Raw genomic sequence first — 24,536 nt, forward strand, 5'->3', positions numbered from 1 at the left:
AAATGGATGACACTTGACGGTATGGGACTCTTCTGGCGAGCTTTTGTAAATATTATTTGATCATAACATCTAGCTAATGTAGTTACCGTTCATGCGAAATGGAAAATATTAAAGCCAAAGTCTTCTTACAGTTGGACATTGATTTATGCCAGTTAAATGGCCGACGTCAATATGTTTAGCTCTCTAAACGGGCTCAGAGAGGAAAGTTCGAGTAGCATCAGCATGATCAACCCCTTGATTCGCCGAAATCTAACCACCACAACGACCAGACATGAGGGGAGTGTGTTTAATTTGACCAACAGTGAAGATGATAGATACCTGAAATTGATTCTACAAATATGGCTGTGCTAACTAGCCTCAATCTAACTAGCTAGCCAGAATTGAGAGAAGGTATGTAATGGTACTGTGGGCGGAGTCATCCTGCTGTCAGCCAACCTAACCACTGAATGTACCTGCAATAGGGTCAGAGCAGTCATTCCTCAGGGTCTCTATGCTGCCATCTACTGAAATGTTATCTTTCAATGCATTGCATCTCTCAGAAAAAGTGGGATATCGAAAAGAGTGGGAGTTTCGAAAGGAACCATATAAGGAGAAGTGTGGATTTCGAAAGGAGTCTTAACACTAGAAGCGCTGGAATTCCATAAATACTAGAACCGCCATGACTTGATACTTCTATTATTATTTCAAATATTTAATCAAATACACTGTCAAATGAATGCTTCTTATAATAAGGTAGCTAACGTTAGCTAGCATTTACGAAAAACGTAAAGTTACGTACATGGCAACGGGTAGGTAAAGTTCAAAGACAAAGCCCACAGTGAGTGAATAGACATTTTTCTTGGCTACAACTGAAATTCCTTACTGTCATCGCTGCAGACCATGACTAAAGTCCGATAACACAAAGGACATCTTGAGTGGCACTTTTTGAAAACCCCACTTCTCCTGATATGGTTTCCTTCGAACCCCCCACTTTTCCTGAGAGATGCATTGCATTGAGAGGTTACATATCAGTAGGTGGTAGCATAGAGACCCTGAGGGATGACTGATCTGAGAGACGATATCGGAGCTGGACCCCTTTCCCTACCTGGTCCGGTTTCCCAAAAGTGAATGCCGCGTTCAAAACAACTGGGAAATGGGACATTTCTGACTTCAGTGCGTTCAAAACAACTGGGAACCCAGGAGAAAAAATGAGCTCCGACTGGGAAAAATCGATTTCAAAGGTCATCCAACTCAACTTTCCGTCATAATTTTACGTCGTATTATTCAGAGTTCCCAGTTGTTTTGAACGCGGCATGAATTCGTCGTTAACACCTTCGTAAGAACATCGTTACATCTCCGAGCTGTTTTCCAAAACAATGCATTTGAAAACGCCTGTAGTCTTACGCCTGCCTCAGACCACTTGTAGAACAGCTAAGGGCATCTTTAGATGATTTTTTTTTGCACACTTGCGTCACTTTATACACAGAAGAGATCCGCTAAACATGGTTTATCCGTCTTTCTGTGTCCACTAATAGCGTCAGAACAAAGTTCGTAAATTGCTTCCAGTGTGTCAGAATGCGCTCTTGACAACTTTTGTCTCCAAAATATTGGCCGCTTCGTGGGCATAGGTGTGAAACTAATCAAGTTAGTAAAAAAATAAGTTACGAACAAAATAGCACAATTGGTTACGGGCATGTAAAACGTCATCCCTCCTCTTCGGCGCCATCATCTAGATATGTTAGTGCCACTGAATTCATTTAAAATATTGATGGGAGACAGTTACGGAGTAGTGTAAATGCTTTTTATAGGCTGAATCATGTTGTTGTATTTTTTAATTCTGTAATGTATTGATTGTTGCTGCCGCCTTGGTCAGGTCTCCCTTGAAAAAGAGACTGGGTCTCAATGGGCTTTTCCTGGTTCAATAAAAAAACTAACTTGCCTACATAAAGCTCAAATATATATATATTTATACAGTTGAAGTCGGAAGTTTACATATACTTAGGTTGGAGTCATTAAAACTCGTTTTTCAAACACTCCACAAATTTCTTGTTAACAAACTATAGTTTTGGCAAGTCGGTTAGGACATCTACTTCGTGCATGACACAGGAATTTTTCCCTCAATTGTTTACAGACAGATTATTTGATTTATAATTCGCTGTATCAAATGTCCAGTGGGTCAGAAGTTGTTGACTGTGCCTTTAAACAGCTTGAAAATTCCAGAAAATTATGTCATGGCTTCTGATAGGCTAATTGACATCATTTGAGTCAATTGGAGATGTACCTGTGGATGTATTTCAAGGCCTACCTTCAAACTCAGTGCCTCTTTGCTTGACATCATGGGGAAATCAAAATAAATCAGCCAAGACCTCAGAGAAAAAATTGTAGACCTCAACAAGTCTGGTTCATCCTTGGGAACAATTTCCAAACGCCTGACGGTACTACATTCATCTGTACAAACAATAGTGCGCAAGTATAAACACCATGGGACCATGTAGCTGTCATACCGCTCAGGAAGGGGAGATCTCCTAGAGATGAATGGGCTTTTGTGCGAAAAGTGCAAATCAATCCCAGAACAACAGCAAAGGACCTTGTGAAGATGCTGGAGGAAATAGGTACAAAAGTATCTACATCCACAGTAAAACGAGTCCTATATCAACATAACCTGAAAGGCTGCTCAGCAAAGAAGAAGCCACTGCTCCAAAACCGCCATAATAAAGCCAGACTACGATTTGCATCTGCAACAAGATAGAACTGCCAAAGGGGGCGGTGTTGCAATCTACTGCAAAGATAGCCTGAAGAGTTCTGTCCTACTATCCAGGTCTGTACCAAAACAATTTGAACTTCTACTTTTAAAAATCCACCTCTCTAAAAACAAGTCTCTCACCGTTGCCGCCTGCTATAGACCACCCTCTGCCCCCAGCTGTGCTCTGGACACCATATGTGAACTGATTGCCCCCATCTATCTTCAGAGTTCGTGCTGCTAGGCGACCTAAACTGGAACATGCTTAACACCCCAGCCATCCTACAATCTAAACTTGATGCCCTCAATCTCACACAAATTATCAATGAACCTACCAGGTACCTCCCCAAAGCCTTAAACACGGGCACCCTCATAGATATCATCCTAACCAACTTCCCCTCTAAATACACCTCTGCTGTCTTCAACCAAGATCTCAGCGATCACTGCCTCATTGCCTGCATCTGTAATGGGTCAGCGGTCAAACGACCTCCACTCATCACTGTAAAACGCTCCCTGAAACACTTCTGCGAGCAGGCCTTTCTAATCGACCTGGCCGGGGTATCCTGGAAGGATATTGATCTCATCCCGTCAGTAGAGGATGCCTGGATATTTTTAAAAAATGCCTTCCTAACCATCTTAAATAAACATGCCCCATTCAAGAAATTTAGAACCAGGAACAGATATAGCCCTTGGTTCTCCCCAGACCTGACTGCCCTTAACCAACACAAAAACATCCTATGGCATTCTGCATTAGCATCGAACAGCCCCCGTGATATGCAGCTGTTCAGGGAAGCTAGAAACCATTATACACAGGCAGTTAGAAAAGCCAAGGCTAGCTTTTTCAAGCAGAAATTTGCTTCCTGCAACACTAACTCAAAAAAGTTCTGGGACACTGTAAAGTCCATGGAGAATAAGAACACCTCCTCCCAGCTGCCCACTGCACTGAAGATAGGAAACACCGTCACTACTGATAAATCCACCATAATTGAGAATTTCAATAAGCATTTTTCTACGGCTGGCCATGCTTTCCACCTGGCTACTCCTACCCCGGTCAACAGCACTGCACCCCCAACAGCAACTCGCCCAAGCCTTCCCCATTTCTCCTTCTCCCAAATCCATTCAGCTGATGTTCTGAAAGAGCTGCAAAATCTGGACCCCTACAAATCAGCCGGGCTAGACAATCTGGACCCTTTCTTTCTAAAATTATCTGCCGAAATTGTTGCCACCCCTATTACTAGCCTGTTCAACCTCTCTTTCGTGTCGTCTGAGATTCCCAAAGATAGGAAAGCAGCTGCGGTCATCCCCCTCTTCAAAGGGGGACACTCTTGACCCAAACTGCTACAGACCTATATCTATCCTAACGTGCCTTTCTAAGGTCTTGAAAGCCAAGTCAACAAACAGATTACCGACCATTTCGAATCTCACCATACCTTCTCTGCTATGCAATCTGGTTTCAGAGCTGGTCATGGGTGCACCTCAGCCACGCTCAAGGTCCTAAACGATATCTTAACCGCCATCAATAAGAAACATTACTGTGCAGCCGTATTCATTGATCTGGCCAAGGCTTTCGACTCTGTCAATCACCACATCCTCATCGGCAGACTCGACAGCCTTGGTTTCTCAAATGATTGCCTCGCCTGGTTCACCAACTACTTCTCTGATAGAGTTCAGTGTGTCAAATCGGAGGGTCTGCTGTCCGGACCTCTGGCAGTCTCTATGGGGGTGCCACAGGGTTCAATTCTTGGACCGACTCTCTTCTCTATATACATCAATGAGGTCGCTCTTGCTGCTGGTGAGTCTCTGATCCACCTCTACGCAGACGACACCATTCTGTATACTTCCGGCCCTTCTTTGGACACTGTGTTAACAACCCTCCAGGCAAGCTTCAATGACATACAACTCTCCTTCCGTGGCCTCCAATTGCTCTTAAATACAAGTAAAACTAAATGCATGCTTTTCAACCGATCGCTACCTGCACCTACCTGCCTGTCCAACATCACTACTCTGGACGGCTCTGACTTAGAATACCTGGACAACTACAAATACTTAGGTGTCTGGTTAGACTGTAAACTCTCCTTCCAGACCCATATCAAACATCTCCAATCCAAAGTTAAATCTAGAATTGGCTTCCTATTTCGCAACAAAGCATCCTTCACTCATGCTGCCAAACATACCCTTGTAAAACTGACCATCCTACCAATCCTCGACTTTGGCGATGTCATTTACAAAATAGCCTCCAATACCCTACTCAACAAATTGGATGCAGTCTATCACAGTGCAATCCGTTTTGTCACCAAAGCACCATATACTACCCACCATTGCGACCTGTACGCTCTCGTTGGCTGGCCCTCGCTTCATACTCGTCGCCAAACCCACTGGCTCCATGTCATCTACAAGACCCTGCTAGGTAAAGTCCCCCCTTATCTCAGCTCGCTGGTCACCATAGCATCTCCCACCTGTAGCACACGCTCCAGCATATCTGTCTAGTCACCCCCAAAACCAATTTTCTTTGGCCGCCTCTCCTTCCAGTTCTCTGCTGCCAATGACTGGAACGAACTACAAAAATCTCTGAAACTGGAAACACTTATCTCCCTCACTAGCTTTAAGCACCAACTGTCAGAGCAGCTCACAGATTACTGCACCTGTACATAGCCCACCTATAATTTAGCCCAAACAACTACCTCTTTCCCAACTGTATTTAATTTTTATTTATTTATTTATTTTGCTCCTTTGCACCCCATTATTTTTTATTTCTACTTTGCACATTCTTCCATTGCAAAACTACCATTCCAGTGTTTTACTTGCTATATTGTATTTACTTTGCCACCATGGCCTTTTTTGCCTTTACCTCCCTTCTCACCTCATTTGCTCACATTGTATATAGACTTGTTTATACTGTATTATTGACTGTATGTTTGTTTTACTCCATGTGTAACTCTGTGTCGTTGTATCTGTCGAACTGCTTTGCTTTATCTTGGCCAGGTCGCAATTGTAAATGAGAACTTGTTCTCAACTTGCCTACCTGGTTAAATAAAGATAAAATAAAACATGTGGACAAAGATCATACTTTTTGGAGGATTGTCCTCTGGTCTGATGAAACAAAAATAGAACTGTTTGGCCATAATGACCATTGTTATGTTAGGAGGAAAAAGGGGAGGCTTGCAAGCCGAAGAACACCATCCCAACCGTGAAGCACGGGGGTGGCAGCATCATGTTCTAGGAGTGCTTTGCTGCAGGAGGGACTGGTGCACTTCACAAAATAGATGGTATCATGAGGAAGTAAAATTATGTGGATATATTGAAGCAACATCTCAAGACATCAGTCAGGAAGTTAATGCTTGGTCTTCCAAATGGACAATGACCCCAAGCATACTTCCAAAGTTGTGGAAAAATGGCTTAAGGACAACAAAGTCAAGGTATTGGAGTGGCCATCACAAACCCCTGACCTCAATCCCATAGAAAATTTGTGGGCAGAAATGAAAGGGTTTAAACACTGTTTCCCATGCTTGTTCAATGAAACATAAACAATTAATGAACATCCACCTGTGGAATGGTCGTTAAGACACTAACAGCTTACAGATGATAGGCAATTAAGGTCACAGTTATGAAAACTTAGGACACTAAAGAGGCCTTTCTACTGACTCTGAAAAACACCAAAAGAAAGATGTCCAGGGTCCCTGCTAATTTGTCTGAACGTGCCTTAGGCATGCTGCAAGGAGGCATGAGGAGTGCAGATTTGGCCAGGGCAATAAATTGCAATGTCCTTACTGTAAGACGCCTAAGACAGCGCTACAGGGAGACATGATGGGCAGCTGATCGTCCCCGCAGTGGCAGACCATGTGTAACAACACCTGCACAGGATTGGTACATCCAAACATTTCACCTGTGGGACAGGTACAGGACGGCAACAACAACTGCCCGAGTTACATCAGGAACGCACAATCCCCCCATCAGTGCTCAGACTGTCCGCAATAGGCTGAGATAGGCTGGACTGAGGGCTTGTAGGCCTGTTGTAAGGCAGGTCCTCACCAGACATCACCAGCAACAATGTTGCCTATGGGCACAAACTCACCGTCGCTGGACCAGACAGGACTGGCAAAAAGTGCTTTTTTGTCTCACCAGGGGGTGATGGTAGGATTCGCATTTATCGTCAAAGGAATGAGTGTTACACCGAGGCCTGTACACTGGAGCGGGATCGATTTGGAAGTGGAGGGTCCGTCATGGTCTGGGGCGGTGTGTCACAGCATCATCGGACTGAGCTTGTTGTCGTTGCCTGCAATCTCAACGCTGTGTGTTACAGGGAAGACATCCTCCTCCCTCATGTGGTACCCTTCCTGCAGGCTCATCCTGACATGACCCCCTAGCATGACAATGCCACTCCTCTCCAGATGAAACCAAATACTTATTTTCCATCATGATTTGCAAATAAATTAATTAAAAACCCTACAATGTGATTTTCTGGCTTTTTTCCCTCATTTTTGTCTGGCATAGTTGAAGTGTACCTATGATGAAAATTACAGGCCTCTCTCATCTTTTTAAGTGGGAGAACTTGCACAATTGGTGGCTGACTAAATACTTTTTTGCCCCACTGTATATTCGGAAGTGACTTTATGCAGCAGGTTAGGAGACTTGGGTTAGGGTTAGCTAAGATGCTCTCCTAACTTGCTACAAAAAGTAACTTCCGGTCATATCAATACTCTATTTAGTCCCAACCAAATTTGAGGGCTGCTTTTGCTCCACACCCCCATCATCAGTACCATGTAGCAGATACAATATATACTGTGGCTACATCCTTCCCCCTTACATTTTTACAAAAAACTAATTTTGCTATAAAGGGGTATTAAAGTTTTTTTTTTAAATGTTAAACATTATGTTGGGCATCATCTCCTAGCTACAAGGAAGTTTTGGAGGGTACTGTTGAAACACAACTTTGCTATTATCCAATCTATTACATAATCTATAATCTTGTTACAAACACTTACCAGGCTCTCCTCTGTCCTGTTTCTCATCCTCTATGTAAACACAGCGTCAGACTCCGAAAACTAACTGAGGTTCTGATGGCAGGCAAACAGTACCCATCCATCCAGGAGTTTGCCTCAGCCATCACCAACCAGCTGCTGCTGGGCTCCCTGCTGGAACACCTGTGCTTTGTCTATGAGAGGGACCCAACCCGCTCACATATGCTGTTCAAAGGTAAAGAGGATTGACTAAACTCCATCTCTCTGTTAGTAAAACATGAACATTCTCTGGTTGTTGTGTGGAGAGAGGTTAGAATAGGATTATTTTCAACTAAGTAACTCGGTAAACTCTGTTTTTGTCTGTGTTTTTGCCACCATTTTGCATCGCTGACTTCAGGAAATATATATTTTTTGTGTAAAAAGTCAAAAAAAGAACTTGTGAACAATAACAACACAGTGAATGACTTCCTTGTCTTTGCTGTCCTCTCCAGCCATTGGTCAGCATTTAGCAGCGAAGAACGTCCTCTCCCTATTAGCCATCAGTGAGGAGTTCAGCACAATCAGACTTCAATACAACAGAGGCTTCACTGAACTACTGCATGCTGTCAGCACCTCCATTTTTCCACAGGTAACACTTGATATGTCCATTTAGTGATAATGTAATGCGGGACATGCCTGGTCAGATTTCTTGTTTATCATTGATGTTCTCTCACTGACCAGTTTTTTTTGCTGCTATTTCAGGGTCAAATGTTATTGAATACAGACACCCAGAGCCTTACGTTGAGGGAACAGGAGGCTGCTAAGGGGAGGACAGCTCATAATAATAGCTGGAGCAGATTGAATGGCATCAAACACATGGAAACCATGTGTTGGATGTACAGTACCAGTCAAAAGTTTAGACACAACTACTCATTCAAGGGTTTTTCTTTATTTTTACTATTTTCTACAATGTAGAATAATAGTGAAGACATCAAAACTATGAAATAACACATATGGAATCATGTAGTCACCAAAAAAGTGTTAAACAAATCCAAATATATTTTAGATTCTTCAAAGTAGCCACCCTTTGCCTTAAAATCAAATCAAATCAAATTTTATTTGTCACATACACATGGTTAGCAGATGTTAATGCGAGTGTAGCGAAATGCTTGTGCTTCTAGTTCCGACAATGCAGTAATAACGAACAAGTAATCTAACTAACAATTCCAAAAAACTACTGTCTTATACACAGTGTAAGGGGATAAAGAATATGTACATAAGGATATATGAATGAGTGATGGTACAGAGCAGCATAGGCAAGATACAGTAGATGATATCGAGTACAGTATATACATATGAGATGAGTATGTAAACCAAGTGGCATAGTTAAAGTGGCTAGTGATACATGTATTACATAAGGATGCAGTCGATGATATAGAGTACAGTATATACGTATGCATATGAGATGAATAATGTAGGGTAAGTAACATTATATAAGGTAGCATTGTTTAAAGTGGCTAGTGATATATTTACATCATTTCCATCAATTCCCATTATTAAAGTGGCTGGAGTTGAGTCAGTGTCATTGACAGTGTGTTGGCAGCAGCCACTCAATGTTAGTGGTGGCTGTTAACAGTCTGATGGCCTTGAGATAGAAGCTGTTTTTCAGTCTCTCGGTCCCAGCTTTGATGCACCTATACTGACCTTGCCTTCTGGATGACAGCGGGGTGAACAGGCAGTGGCTCGGGTGGTTGATGTCCTTGATGATCTTTATGGCCTTCCTGTAGCATCGGGTGGTGTAGGTGTCCTGGAGGGCAGGTAGTTTGCCCCCGGTGATGCGTTGTGCAGACCTCACTACCCTCTGGAGAGCCTTACAGTTGAGGGCGGAGCAGTTGCCGTACCAGGCGGTGATACAGCCCGCCAGGATGCTCTCGATTGTGCATCTGTAGAAGTTTGTGAGTGCTTTTGGTGACAAGCCGAATTTCTTCAGCCTCCTGAGGTTGAAGAGGCGCTGCTGCGCCTTCTTCACGATGCTGTCTGTGTGAGTGGACCAATTCAGTTTGTCTGTGATGTGTATGCCGAGGAACTTAAAACTTGCTACCCTCTCCACTACTGTTCCATCGATGTGGATGGGGGTGTTCCCTCTGCTGTTTCCTGAAGTCCACAATCATCTCCTTAGTTTTGTTGACGTTGAGTGTGAGGTTATTTTCCTGACACCACACTCTGAGGGCCCTCACCTCCCTGTAGGCCGTCTCGTCGTTGTTGTTGGTAATCAAGCCTACCACTGTTGTGTCGTCTGCAAACTTGATGATTGAGTTGGAGGCGTGCGTGGCCACGCAGTCGTGGGTGAACAGGGAGTACAGGAGAGGGCTCAGAATGCACCCTTGTGGGGCCCCAGTGTTGAGGATCAGCGGGGAGGAGATGTTGTTGCCTACCCTCACCACCCGGGGCGGCCCGTCAGGAAGTCCAGTACCCAGTTGCACAGGGCGGGGTCGAGACCCAGGGTCTCGAGCTTGATGACGAGCTTGGAGGGTACTATGGTGTTGAATGCCGAGCTGTAGTCGATGAACAGCATTCTCACGTAGGTATTCCTCTTGTCCAGATGGGTTAGGGCAGTGTGCAGTGTGGTTGAGATTGCATCGTCTGTGGACCTATTTGGGCGGTAAGCAAATTGGAGTGGGTCTAGGGTGTTAGGTAGGGTGGAGGTGATATGGTCCTTGACTAGTCTCTCAAAGCACTTCATGATGACGGATGTGAGTGCTACGGGGCGGTAGTCGTTTAGCTCAGTTACCTTAGCTTTCTTGGGAACAGGAACAATGGTGGCCCTCTTGAAACATGTGGGAACAGCAGACTGGTATAGGGATAATGACAGCTTTGCACACTCTTGGCATTCTCTCAACTAGCTTCACCTGGAATGATTTTCCAACAGTCTAGAAGGAGTTCCCACATATGCTCAGCAATTGTTGGCTGCTTTTCCTTCACTCTGCTGTCCAAATCATCCCAAACCATCTCAGTTGGGTTGAGGTCGGGTGATTGTGGATGCCAGGTCATCTGATGCAGCACTCCATCCCTCTCCTTCTTGGTCAAATAGCCCTTACACAGCCTGGAGGTGTGTTGGGTCATTGTCCTGTTGGGAAAATAAATGATAGTCCCACTAAGCGCAAACCATGGTTACTACATGATTCCATATGTGTTATTTCATAGTTTGATTGTCTTCACTATTATTCTACAATGTAGAAAAAAGTAAAAATAAAGAAAAACCCCTGAATTAGTAGGTGCATCCAAACTTTTGACTGGTACTGTATTTGATACCGTTCCACTCAAGCCATTACCACGAGCCCGTCCTCCCCAATGAAGTTGCCACCAACCTCCTGCGGATGAGGGAAAATGTACCTAACACGATTGTGTTGTCTCACCTAGCTATCTTCAGACGAATGCACTAATTGTAAGTCGCTCTGGATAAGAGGGTCAGCTAAATGGCTGAAATAAAAATAAACGTACTGCTGTGTACTTCGTGTTGTGAGAGGTATTTGAGGACCTGTTTCTTTACTCATTTTCTTAATCTCACCGTGGACCAAAAGAGGGTCTGTTCCAGGCACAGACGTCTCGCTACCTCAGTGAGTTTGAAGAGCTCTCTATACTTGGAAAAGGATCCTATGGCAAAGTCTTCAAGGTACGGAACTGTCTTGTCAAAATAAAAATCACACATTAATAAAACCAACAGTGGAATAAATTCCCCCTTTTTAATGTTTTGTCATAGGTTAAAAACAAGCTGGATGGACAGAAGTATGCTGTGAAGAAAATTCTCATCATCAATGTTTCAAGGGAAGACTGCATGAAGGTATTTCAAATGTATTGAGTTTTAATGTTCCAAAAATGCAGTATTCTTCAGTGAAGTATTAATGGACACAAGTGAATTTATCAGTCATTTAGTATTTTCCTGTATTTGTTTCAGGTTCTCAGAGAGGTGAAAGTGTTATCCAGTCTTCAGCACATCAATGTAGTAGGCTACCACACTGCCTGGATGGAGCATATCACACATGCTTTTACTAGTGAGTTCCGTTCCGTCTTTCCTCTGACATGTTCTAGTATAGAAATTCAAGTGATTTAGTTTATTCATAGCCAACCTCTTGTTTTTTCACATTTTACATTTGGTACAATTTCTTTATTTCAGAGCCTGCATCAATACCCTCTGCACTGGAAATGCATGTGCTGCCAGAACGGTATTATATCTCATATAACTGAATTACAAGGCCAATTATTATTCAGTATCATATTAGAAACCTAAACTTGTTTTCCCCCAATCTCACAGCAGTGAGGAGAGTACAGTTAGTAGCAGCGGCTCCTCAAAAGTCTTCACGAGCCCAGATCAGTCAAAGGAGCCAGTGGCCATAGCTAAAGCACCAGTGAGCCTCCCAGTGAAAGAGGAGAAGAGCACGCAGGCGGTGGGTCCTAAAACCATGCGGCACGCCCGTTTCCCAGATGACCGTTTCCCCAATGTGTTGCTGGGACGGTGTGGCCAGACGAGGGACGGCTGCACTGTGGTCAGCTGGGATAGCTCGGCCCTGTCAGAGGATGACTTAGGAAAAACAAATGATAGTCCGACTAAGCGCAAACCAGATGGGATGGCGTATCATTGAAGAATGCTGTGGTAGTCATGCTGGCTAAATGTACCTTGAATTCTAAATAAATCACAGACAGTGTCACCAGCAAAGCACCACCACACCTGGAATACAAAGCACCCACAGGCCACCACCATGCTTCACGGTGGGAACCACACATGCGGAGATCATCCATTCACCTACCATGCGTCTCACAAAGACATGGCGGTTGGAACCAAAAATCGCAAATTTGGAATCATCAGACCAAAGGACAGATTTCCACTGGTCTAATGTCCATTTCTCATGTTTCTTGGCCCAAGCAAGTGTCTTCTTATTGGTGTCCTTTAGTAGTGGTTTCTTTGCAGCAATTCTACCATGAAGGCCGGATTCACACAGTCCCCTCTGAACAGTTGATGTTGAGATGTCTGTTACTTGAAATCTGTGAAGCATTTATTTGGGCTGCAATTTCTGAGGCTGGTAACTCTAATGAACTTATCCTCTGCAGCAGAGGTAACTCTAGGTCATCCTTTCCTGTGGCGGTCCTCATGAGAGCCAGTTTCATCATAGTGCTTTTAGCGACTGCATTTGAAGAAACTTTCAAAGTACTTGACATTTCCCAGATTGACTGACCTTCATGTCTTAAAGTAATGATGGATTGTTGTTTCTCTTTGCTTATTTGAGCTGTTCTTCCCATAATATGGACTTAGCCCTATTTGGTAAAAGACCATCTTCTGTATACCACCCTTACCTTGTCACAACACAAGTGATTCGCTCAAATGCATTAAGATGGAAATAAATTCCACAAATTCACTTTTAACAAGGCACACCTGTTAATTGAAATTCATTCCAGGTGACCTTATGAAGCTGGTTGAGAGAATTCCAAGAGTGTGCAAAGATGTCATCAAGGCAAAGGTTGGCCACTTTGAAGAATCTCAAATATAGAATATATTTTGATTTGTTTAACACTTTTTTGGTTACCACATTAATCTATATGTGCTATTTCATAGTTTTGATGTCTTCACTATTATTCTACAATGTAGAAAATAGTAAAAAATTATGAAAAACCCTGTAATGAGTAGGTGTGTCCAAACTTTTCACTGGTACTGTAGGTAACTTGCACAATAGGATGCACCTCTTTGTGGCTTTGGTTTTACATGCAACATTTATCACTGTTTTGATTAGGTTTACATTATGCAGAATTTGTTAATGAGTATGTTTTGTCTTTTGTTTTTCAGATCCTTATGGGGCTGTGGACACGAAACAAACCCTCAGCATTCTACATAAAATACTTCAAGGTGTAGAATACATTCACTCTAGAGGAATCATGCATAGAGACCTGAAGGTATGTTCTTTGCAAGTGTATATTGTTTAATTTCATAAGAAAAAGAAGTGCACCATCAAATAATAACAAAGGAGGTTTTGCGGCTCTCTGATGAGGTTGATCACTTGTGAACCTCTCCATATCTCTGGAGGTTCATGGAATATGTTGAGGTAATGTGTGTTAAAATGTTAAAGTAACATGCTGTAGCCTTCATCTCCTTGGACAGGAGGAGTTAGACTCCTTGAGGCATGGTGAAGTCCTCCATATTGGGAAAGCGGGGGAACCGAGGTGGGATGTCATCACCCTCCTTAACAAACATGACATCACATGCGTTTTCCCAATGGTTAAACACAAAGTCATGCACCCTGTCTGGCAGAACCTGCTTCAGGCATTCTCTACCATGACTCTTCCAATAGCGTTGGTAGATGTGGATCTTACATATGTCCATGAGGCTCCTAGGCTGCTGGCACAGGTTCAGTAGCTGGTCCCGCTGGTCAAAGTACTCTGGGAGCATTAAAGAGCTGGGCAGGTGGCCATCTCTGTTGCTGATGGTCAGGGGGTAGGTCATGGTGAGGAGCTTCCACAGTAGAGAGGTGTGCCTCAGGTTGAGCTTCTGATCCAGGTACAGGAAGAGGCAGTTTTCCCCTGCGGTGGTCAGCTGGTTGATGTCCGCTCCATACTTCAGGAGGAGCGCCACCACGGCCTCGTGGCCCCCGCTACAGGCCTCGTGCAGGGCCGTGCGCCCGGCATGGTTCACTGTGTTCGGGTCAGCCCCCTGATCCAGCAGCTCAATGATACAGCCCAGGTCCACTCCCAGGGCCTTCACTGGCTTGTTGGCCGCCGCCAGGGCAGCCAGGTGGAGGGGGCTGTTACCCGACTTACTCATCACCTTCAAAGCAAACTATATTTAAAATGTGCACTTCTAAACATCAGTATGCTTTCACCAGAAACATTCCTCAAAGCTTGACAGCAGGAGTTGAAAATGGGTTACGTAAAACACAAATAACAAAGAAACTAAAAACCTTGTTGACGTCAGCCCCAAGCTTGATCAGGCTGGCTGTCATCTCTGTATTGAGGATCCCGGCAGCCATATGCAGTGGCATCATCCCAAAGTGGTCGATGGTGTTGATTTTGGCACCGTGGCTCGCCAGGATGCTGATAGCGGGCAGGGCTCCGTAGCGAACAGCCAGGTGAAGCGCGGTGTGGCGGCCGTCACTGTCCACCTAGAATTTTGTATTTGTATTTACTATGGATCCCCACTAGCTCTTCCTGGGATCCGGCAAAATTAAGGCAGCAATACAATTTTAAAAAACATTACAAAACATTCATTACAGAATTCACAACACTAAGTGTGTGCCCTCAGCCCCATACTCCTCTACCACATATCTACAACCCAAAATCTATGTGTACGTGTGTGTATAGTGTTATCGTGTGTGTGTGTGTGTGTGTGTGTATGCATGTGTCTGTGCCTATGTTTGTGTTGCTTCCCATTCTCCACTCTTCCATAAGGTGTATTTTTTTATCTGTTAAAAAAAAAAATCTGATTCTACTGCTTGCATCAGTTACCTGATGTGGAATACAGTTCCATGTAGTCATGGCTCTATGTAGTAATGTGCGCCTCCCATAGTCTGTTCTGTTATGTTACCGTTATTCCGTTTCCGGGTGTAAATCCACTTCACTTAGTGTTGTTAAATAACCCAAATAAATGTTTTCAAACTGTCATAGCTGACACCCTATTCTTTCAGCAGACATCTTTGAATCTTTATTCAGAGCAGATATTTAAGAATTTTTGGAAAATGTTGTTGCATGAAAACTTGAAGGCGATTTTGAAGTAATTCTGCATAGTTATTCCACAAATTTAGTTTTTGTGAACTAAGTGCATAGAGTTGTATGGTTTGTTAAACTTTGAAATCAATGGTTTTGGTTTGGCATACATTTTAAAGTGAAAACAGAGTCAAAGCGTAATTCTGTTACAGTGGAATGGCCCTTATGCTATCTGAGTGATTCAAACATTATAACAAAATCAATGGGGGCCCTATGCCATGACAAAAATACTCCTTAATGTAAAAATTTTTTACATTTGAGATTCTTCCCGACTGTCTAGCTATTATTTGGGTGATTGTTAGTTCTCAAAGATGATCTTATTAAAAATATGTAGGTCCATTACCTTTTCTACATACTTCATCTGGTTTTAGTCATTTTAAGTTTACACTGAAAAACGTTTTTCAGTTTTTCCATCCCCAAAAACATTTTTTCTTTTTTCTTTACTTCCCAAAACGTTTCTATGCAGAAAATACCCTGTTCATGACTTCTGGTTTAATTCCAATCGGCTACGTTTAGGCAGCCCAATTCTGATCTACTTTTTTACTAACTAACTGGTCTTTTGACAAATCTGAATAAGATCTGATGTGAAAAGATCTAATGTGATTGGTCAAAAGACCCGTTAGTGGAAACAAATATCAGAATTGGGCTGCTTGTGTAAACGCAGCCCTTTATAGGCACAGACCTTGGCTCAGCTTGAACCCTTGGGTGGAAATACAAAACGGACAATAAGATCAGCATCTCTACAGGCAACTTTATCATGCTTTGTGTTTACCCTTGATAATTGGGTTAGTATATGCATACATTTTTCAACATAGGGATGGAACAATTTTAGATGAAATTTTCAATTAACCAATCAATCAACTACCTCTGCGTTGATGTTGACTCCGTGGTTGCAGAGCACCCTGAGGCAGGCCTCGGCCCGGTGCTGCATGGACATCATGGCCATCTCAAACTTGGTGCGTGGCTTGGGCCAGGATGCCAGGATGGTGGGCCAGTGGGTGATCACCAGGTGCAGGGCGTTGCGCCCTCGCTGGTCCCTGAAGGTCGCAAGGAGGACATGGGAGAAATGGTCTTGTCAGAATGGTTTTGTTTTGCTGGTGGTGACATTACTCATGGAGCTTTTTTCATGTTTTAGGACATTTTGAATGGCCATGCTGAAGTTTAGGGGTGTAACTCAATAATCTAATGTTGCTTAGTTAGACAGAGCAGTATTATCATTTGAAAGCTCTAATATGGTCATCCCTTTTCAGTGTATGACTTAAACCAGTGGAACCTGTTCATATAGGGATACCTGATCTCCGGGTCTGCCCCGGCAGAGAGAAGGCTCTCAAGGCTCTTCACTCTCCTGTAAGATGCAGCCAGGTGGAGGGGGAGAATTGCTAAGCCCTGTAGGCAATGAGCGAGAGAGAACTTGTTTAAAGACTTAGAAAAACATGTTAGGAATGCTCAATGTTTGTTACCGAACAGGCTGTTTTTTTGTTTTACTTGTTTTTTTCTCTCTCACAAAGCGAGGAGTTTTTGTATGGAGGTCAATGAGTGTCGAATTTGGTTAACAAAAAATTGCCAGGATGGCTTATTTGATCGAATATAAATTTCGTAATGCGTAACTTGTTACGAGTGTAGAGAGATATAAGTAGGCCACTTGACATCCTGGCAACATTTAGAAAACACTTTGTCGGAGTTGTGCCTGTTGTTCACACGCGTATCTGCCCTCTCATTGGCTAGAATGGCCCCACTTGAGTATTTAGACAGTATAATGGATAATCTGTGAGTAAACTAAATAACATGGCTATTACGCATGCTCAATAGTTTTGGAGGTCTGGGAGTTTTTGGTCAATAACTCCAGATTGCATGAAATCTTTTGTACCATACCGTTAGAGAATACCATGTCTGAATTTTTTATTGTGGGTTTTACATTTGAAAGGATTTCATGAAGAAGTCCCGTTGTTCTTAAATCGATGTAAAAGTTGGACCCCCGTTTTTGGGTAAAATCGTTAATACGCGCCAGGTCTTCTATCAAGATCGCATCATATAATTCAGCATCTGAAAAGTTGACGTTCGTATCCATACCCCATAGCTAGAAGATCAAGGTCCTACTAAAGTGTACGTTCGCTTTGCTCTACATTATTGAAAACTTACACGTTTTAAGGCTCTTTGTAAATGTCAGTTATCGTGAAATGCTGGTTATCAGCCTCAACATTAGCCTTTGAGCAAACAGTAAATTACATCGCTGTACTCTGTCAGTGCTCTGATGTTTTTTCTCAAGAAGGCAGTAATAAGCACGTTTGGAAACGTCATCATTCTGCATCGCTGGTGACAGCTGTCGATATGATGTTGGTGCCTCACCTATGGCTGATTCCACTGACGAAAATAACCTGTATGTAATATTACGTTTAGGCATATCCTACCTGAGCTATTTCATGATAATAATAAGGACTTTATTTGTAAAAAACAACAAAAACAACGCATAGACGCTCCATAAATTCTTACTCCAACTGATAGTTATTCCCTGTAAACGATTTAGAACTTTTTGAGGGGCCTATATATTTAGGCTAGCGAAAATGGCATGTTTTTCAACACTTAACGTTACCTGTCTTTGAAGTGTAGAAAAAACAGTACAGTATTTCCAAATCTGAACAGGCTCATTGACAGGGTGAGATCTTAAAAGCTTGATAATACTAGACACATCTCCTTTGACAATTGCTTCGTGAATTTTAAACTGCAAATGATCAAATTCACCGGGGACTCCATCGCTGAATCTGATTTTCTTATTAAGCTGTAGTTTATAATGCATGCAATAGGGACTAAGGCATGGTTTGTTACTAATATTACCCATTTTAAATAAAAAATTCAAGTTAAAAAATATACTAAAGCAATAACGTGGCCTAGAGGTAATGACAAAATAGAATTACGCATTGTATAAAATAATCCCTGTTTTAGAATCTCCTGTAGCATTATGACCTCACAGACAACATAAAAATGGGATATTATGTGAATATTTTACATTTTGTATGATTTTGTTTTACAGCATGAATATTTTCCTGCTTGGACAAAATTATCGATGACAAGGAAAAACCACCCTCCACCTCACAGAACACTGGTGAAAAACTGAATTAATCTATTTTTATAATCTGTCTCTATCACCACAAGCTCAATGGTTGTTACAATATATATGTAAACAGTTAACGTCTCAGAGATGTATACAATGTATCAAAGTAGATCCATTGTACGCTTTTGTCCATGTGTAGTTCTTGAAATCACCAGAAGATGGTGCTATGGGTTTGTGTAACTAAATCCCTTTTACGGCATAGCACTGATCTTGACCCACACATTTCCCCTGGCTAACTCTGGTCCTGTGCGTGTTCTTGATATGCTTGTAATCTTTCTGCAGGTTCCTCTCACACCGCTGGAGTGGGGACATTTGTTTACGCAGCACCTGAAAAACTGGAGGGTCCCCACTATGATTCAAATGTGAGTCATCTCCATAATATCAGAAATATATACACTACCGTTCAAAAGTTTGGGGTCACTTAGAAATGTCCTTGTTTTTGAAAGGAAAGCTAATTTTTTGTCCATTAAAATAACATAAATTGATCAGAAATACAGTGTAGACATTGTTAATGTTGTAAATGACTATTGTAGCAGGAAACGGCTGATTTTTAATGGAATATCTACATAGGTGTACAGAGGCCCATTATCAGCAACCATCACTCCTGTGTTCCAATGACACGTTGTGTTAGCTAATCCAAGTTTATAATTTTAAAAGGCTAATTGATGATTAGAAAAACCTTTTGCAATTATGTTAGCACAGCTGAAAACTGTTGTTCTGATTAAAGAAGTACTGGCCTGATTAAACCTGACATGATGGCATGCTGCTAAACTGGCCTGGCCTTTAGACTAGTTGAGTATCTGGAGCATCAGCATTTGCTGGTTCGATTACAGGCTCAAATAGCCAGAAACAAAGCCCTTTCTATTGAAACTCGTCAGTCTACTCTTGTTCTGAGAAATGAAGGCAATTCCATGCAAGAAATTGCCAAGAAACTGAAGATCTCATACAACACTGTGTACTACTCCCTTCACAGAACAGCACAAACTTGCTCTAACCAGAATAGAAAGAGGAGCGTGAGGCCCCCGGTGCACAACTGAGCAAGAGGACAAGTACAGTGGGGCAAAAGAGTATTTAGTCAGCCACCGATTGTGCAAGTTCTCCCACTTAAAAAGATGAGAGAGGCCTGTAATTTTCATCATAGGTACACTTCAACTATGACAGACAAAACGAGAAAAAAAATCCTGAAAATCACATTGTAGGATTTTTTATGAATTTATTTGCAAATTATGGTGGAAAATAAGTCTGGCCATGGCAGAACACTGACATTCCTTGAGGGAAATCAGTCTTGCAGGAAATCACACACAGAACGAGCAGTATGGCTGGTGGCATTGTCATGCTGGAGGGTCATGTCACCCTGCAGGCAGGGTACCACAGGAGGATGTCTTCCCTGTAATGCACAGCGTTGAGATTGCCTGCAATGACAACAAGCTCAGTCCGATGATGCTGTGACACACCACCCCAGACCATGACGGACCCTCCACCTCGAAATCAATCCCGCTCCAGAGTACAGGCCTCGGTGTAACGCTCATTCCTTTGACGATAAACACGAATCAGACCATCACCCCTGGTGAGACAAAACCGCCACTCGTCAGTGAAGAGCACTTTTTGCCATTCCTGTCTGGTCCAGCGACGGTGGGTTTGACGTTATTGCCGGTGATGGCTTGGGAGGACCTGCCTTACAACAGGCCTACAGCCCTCAGTCCAGCCTCTCTCAGCCTAGTGCGGACAGTCTGAGCACTGATGGAGGAATTGTGCGTTCCTGGTGTAACTCGGGCAGTTGTTGTTGCCATCCTGTACCTGTCCCGCAGGTGTGATGTTTGGATGTACCGATCCAGTGCAGGTGTTGTTACACGTGGTCTGCCACTGCGAGGAAGATTAGTTGTCCGTCCTGTCTCCCTGTAGCTCTGTCTTAGGCGTCTCACAGTACGGACATTGCAATTTATTGCCCTGGCCACATCTGCAGTCCTCATGCCTCCTTGCAGCATGCCTAAGGCACATTCACGCAGATGAGCAGGTACCCTGGGCATCTTTCTTTTGCTGTTTTTCAGTTAGTAGAAAGGCCTCCTTTTTTGTCCTAAGTTTTCATAACTGTGACCTTAATTTCCTACCGCCTGTAAGCTGTTAGTGTCTTAATAACCGTTCCACAGGTGCATGTTCATTAATTGTTTATGCTTCATTGAACAAGCTTGGAAAACAGTGTTTAAACCCTTTACAATGTGGTTTCTACTGTAAAAGGGACGTTTCTTTTTTTGCTGATATATATATATATATATATTTCTTATTATTATGATATTTATATATTTTTTGTTATGTTATTTTTTGTATTTAACTAGGCAAGTCAGTTAAGAACAAATTATTATTTACAATGATGGCCTACCCTGGCCAAACCCGGACAACGCTGGTCCATTTGTGCGCCGCACTATGGGACTCCCAATCATGGCCAGATGGAATACAGCCTGGATTCCAACCAGGGTCTGTAGTGATGCCTTTAGCACTGAGATGCAGTGCCTTAGACCGCTGCGCTACTCGGGAGCCCTAAAGATAACAGCACACAGGGCAAGAAGGTAGAGACAACAATGCATCACGCGAAGTAGCCACAACTGTCCATGATGGAGTCTTTGAATGAAGAGATAAAACGGTCCAGTTTGAGTGGTTTTTTTGCAGCTCGTTCCAGTCGCTAGCTGCAGAGACCTTTTAACAGAATGTGACTGGCAGAACAGGTGTTGTATGAGGAGGATGAGGGCTGCATTAGATATCTCAGATAGAGGGGAGTATAAATAAGCATCAACCAGTGGGTCTTGCGACGGGTATACAGAGATGACCCGTTTACAGAGGAGTATAGAGTGCAGTGATGCAAATCTGATGGCCGAATGATAAAGACCATCTAGCCGCTCGAGAGACACACAAAAATGACTGGGCACAATCAGTGTGACTTTTCTACATAAAACAAACTTTTATTGAATTGTAATGATGATAATATAACATTTTTATTTGTAAAGTAATTGATACACAGTAAATCTAAATATTTGTATCACTATGCCGTTTCTTCTCCAATGCAGTCAGACATGTACAGTATAGGAGTGGTGTCCCAAAGTTCCCAAAGTTCCAGCCCTTTGGGACAGAGATGGAGCGTGTTCAGACGCTAGGGGACCTCTGTGAGGGGAAGGTCCCAGACTCCTTCTCCCAGCGCTGGCCTGACCTGGCCAAGTACATCACACTGCTGACCAGCAGAGACCCCACTCTAAGACCCAGCACCACACAGCTGCTGCAGAGCGAGCTGTTCAGCAGCAAAGACATGGTATGGATGACTAGGCTGGCTGGGAATGAGACTGATTGTTTAAAGTTTTATTAGTGGTATGTACAGGATACACATGGTATACACCGTTGAATGAAATGATTACTTGCAGGTTCCTTCTTGACAATGCAACAACAATAAGAAATAATAAAAGATAAGAATACAAACATCAAGTAAACGGCTCAGTAGAATAGAATAAACATTTTAGCATAAGTACTGAACAACAATATAAAAGCAACATGTGACAATTTAAAATATTTTTCTGAGTTACAGTTCATATAAGGAAATCAGTCAATTGAAATAGCCCCTGAGAGGGCATCCACTTGGGAGCCAGTCCCAGCCAATCAGAATACGTTTTTTCCCACAAAACAGCTTTACTACAGAGAGAAATACTCATCCGCAAAACATGAGATGGCATTGGGTTGTGTGACAAAACTGCACATTTTAGAGTGGCCTTTCATTGTCCCAAGCACAAGGTGCACCCGTGTATTGATCATGCTGTTTAATCAGGTTCTTGATATGCCACACCTGTCAGGTGAAGGGATTATCTTGACAAAGGATAACATGCTCACTAAAAGGGATGTAAACAAATTAAATTAGTGCAAAAAACTTGTGAGAAATAAGCTTTTTGTGTATGTGGAAAATTTCTGCAATCCTTTATTTCGGCTCATGAAACATGGGACCAGCACTTTACATGTTCCGTTTATATCTTGGTTCAGTGTATAATATGGGAAAGCACAATTTATTGTCCAATATTTACCCATGTGTCAGAAAGTGGGGATTGGGGGGCAAGTGTTTAAATTGTGCAGTATTAGCAATAGAAAATAAAAGTATTGTAGCAGCAATTGTGATGTGTGTGGGAGTGAGTGAGTGCATGTGTGCTAAGGTGCGGAGAGTAAGTGCAAGTGGTTTGTCCAGTTCAAGTGTTTATCAGTTTGATGGCTTGCAGATAGAAACTAGCCTACCATTACACTTTACACTGAGCTGCTGTAATGGTTATATAAGACACAACGGAGCTGGCACAGGAAATGGGTCGGAAAACGTACCTCAATGCAGAAATGTTATCTTTATCTAAACTTATACATCGAGAAGATTGAAATACTGCTAGTTTACTGTCCCTTTTGTCCTCATGCTAACATTGCGTGAAACAACGAAGGAGCTGATTGGCTGATTGCCATTCCAGAATGACTGCAGTGGCTACTGCAAGCTAGCATGAGGACGAAAGGGACAGTTTTCTGGGAAAACTAGCAGTGTTTCAATCTTCTCAAAGTATCAGTTTGGATTAAGGTAAAATTTGGAGTACAGTGGCATTTTCCGACCAATATCTCGAGCCGGCTCCACTGTGTCTTAATCTAACAATGATGGAGTTCAGATCCTGGTGTAACTCAGTGTAAAAAAGCATAATGGTAATTTGGAATCTTGTGGCTAAGATATAAACTTTCTCTGAGACAGTTGGTAGCAGTCCTCATGCCCCAATACTGTCTGCCCGACCGTTAGGGATTGAACATCTCATGACTGGGGTGTATGTGTTTGATGTACTTGTTGAATTTCTGCTTGCCATAATATTTTACACTGCTACTGTAAAAGCTCAAACACATATGATCCAAATGCTAGTAGCATCGCTTGGCTATAATGGTTTGACCTGTGTCACTTTCAGCCACATGTTTAATCTGGTGCCAACTACTGACAGTAAATATCAGGAGAAGAGTGTTACACATTGGAGATGTTTGATCTGTGATACCAATGTCCCTCTTCTCCTTACAGGTTATCCATGGCTTGCAGACAAGGGTTAAAGAGCAGAAACTCAGGAGACAGATCAGTCAGCTACAGACTCAGAGCATGTAGCAAGCATCCCATTCCACGGACAGGACTTGACGTCAACCATCTCTGCCCATCTTCAAACCTGTTATATTCGACCCCTTTACCTTACCAAATGTGAATAATTTGGTGCAAATGGTTGAATGTGTGTGGTCTCTCTGCCTGGATGTAACAATGTGACTATAAGTTAAAATTGTAGAATAAATCATTTAATTTACACTTATCTGAGAGTCTGCAGACATAGTATCTAGTCAAGATTCATTTACATATTTTGTGGTTGTGATTAACATACTCATATGATGAAGATAATCAAGTCAATAAGACTGGGTTGTTTGTTTGACCACCCTTTAATTTGAGGTAATTAAGACACTCACTCCTGTTAATTATTGTTATGCATGCCTCAGACAGTCATGAATCATCTGGGAGTAGTTGTATAAACTTTGCTTTCGAAGTAAACAGGCATAGCACACACACCTACGGATTGAAAACGAACCAAATATAATGTATGTATACAAACTCCCCATCAGCTGTGTTTAAAAATATATAGTATAAAGACAAGTCGAGCACGGTATTCACGACACAAAGGTCAGACGTGTACGTGCTTTCCACGACTCATATGAACACGTTCCACACCGAGCCTAAGCGAATCAAGAGTTGCCTTTCTTCGGTAGTACCCGGATTTGCCCGTGGGGAAAATAGCTACGTCATTGTTCACCGACGGACTACCCCGCTTGAAATAAGAAATGGACCTATACGAATAATACATTTGTGAAAAAATTACAGGTAAGGGTATTTCTGTTGTATTAAATACTGAACATTTTAGTTATATATTCGAAGAATTCTAAACAATTTAACCTATTGGGTTTTGCTGTAGTTAGCTTACACCGGGCGGCTCACTGAGTGTCATGTCGG

The 24,536-nt window shown here is 42.5% G+C and overlaps 2 protein-coding genes and 1 pseudogene across 5 annotated transcripts in view; 2 read left to right on the forward strand and 1 right to left on the reverse strand.

The window, feature by feature from the left end:
• Nucleotides 1–2: 2 nt before the first annotated feature.
• Nucleotides 3–23,847, forward strand: LOC112224797 (annotated as a pseudogene).
• LOC112224462 (ankyrin repeat domain-containing protein 61-like) lies at nucleotides 13,605–17,122 on the reverse strand. Of its 2 annotated transcripts, XM_042306140.1 has the most exons (4): nucleotides 16,694–17,122; nucleotides 16,268–16,439; nucleotides 14,601–14,801; nucleotides 13,605–14,467 (listed from the first exon to the last, which is right to left on the reverse strand). In XM_042306140.1, exons 2-4 carry the CDS (start codon nucleotides 16,346–16,348, stop codon nucleotides 13,811–13,813), a joined length of 939 nt encoding a protein of 312 aa, XP_042162074.1. In that variant the 5' UTR covers nucleotides 16,349–16,439; nucleotides 16,694–17,122; the 3' UTR covers nucleotides 13,605–13,810. The 2 variants fall into 2 exon arrangements, with proteins under 2 accessions (XP_042162074.1, XP_024243793.1); XM_024388025.2 differs by having other exon boundaries at nucleotides 16,268–17,122.
• Nucleotides 23,848–24,206: 359 nt separating the features above from the next.
• Nucleotides 24,207–24,536, forward strand: part of LOC112224459 (ubiquitin carboxyl-terminal hydrolase 42) — a 35,381-nt gene continuing 35,051 nt past the window's right edge. For 2 of the 3 annotated variants that reach the window (XM_024388020.2, XM_024388021.2), the window contains exon 1: nucleotides 24,208–24,407. The gene's annotated coding sequence lies outside the window, so the exon portion shown is untranslated. Of the gene's footprint in view, nucleotides 24,408–24,536 lie in introns of all 3 variants that reach the window. The other variant, XM_024388022.2, reaches the window with a different exon arrangement.

Source organism: Oncorhynchus tshawytscha, linkage group LG25 (assembly GCF_018296145.1).
Source record: "Oncorhynchus tshawytscha isolate Ot180627B linkage group LG25, Otsh_v2.0, whole genome shotgun sequence".
Taxonomy (NCBI): Eukaryota; Metazoa; Chordata; class Actinopteri; order Salmoniformes; family Salmonidae; genus Oncorhynchus; species Oncorhynchus tshawytscha.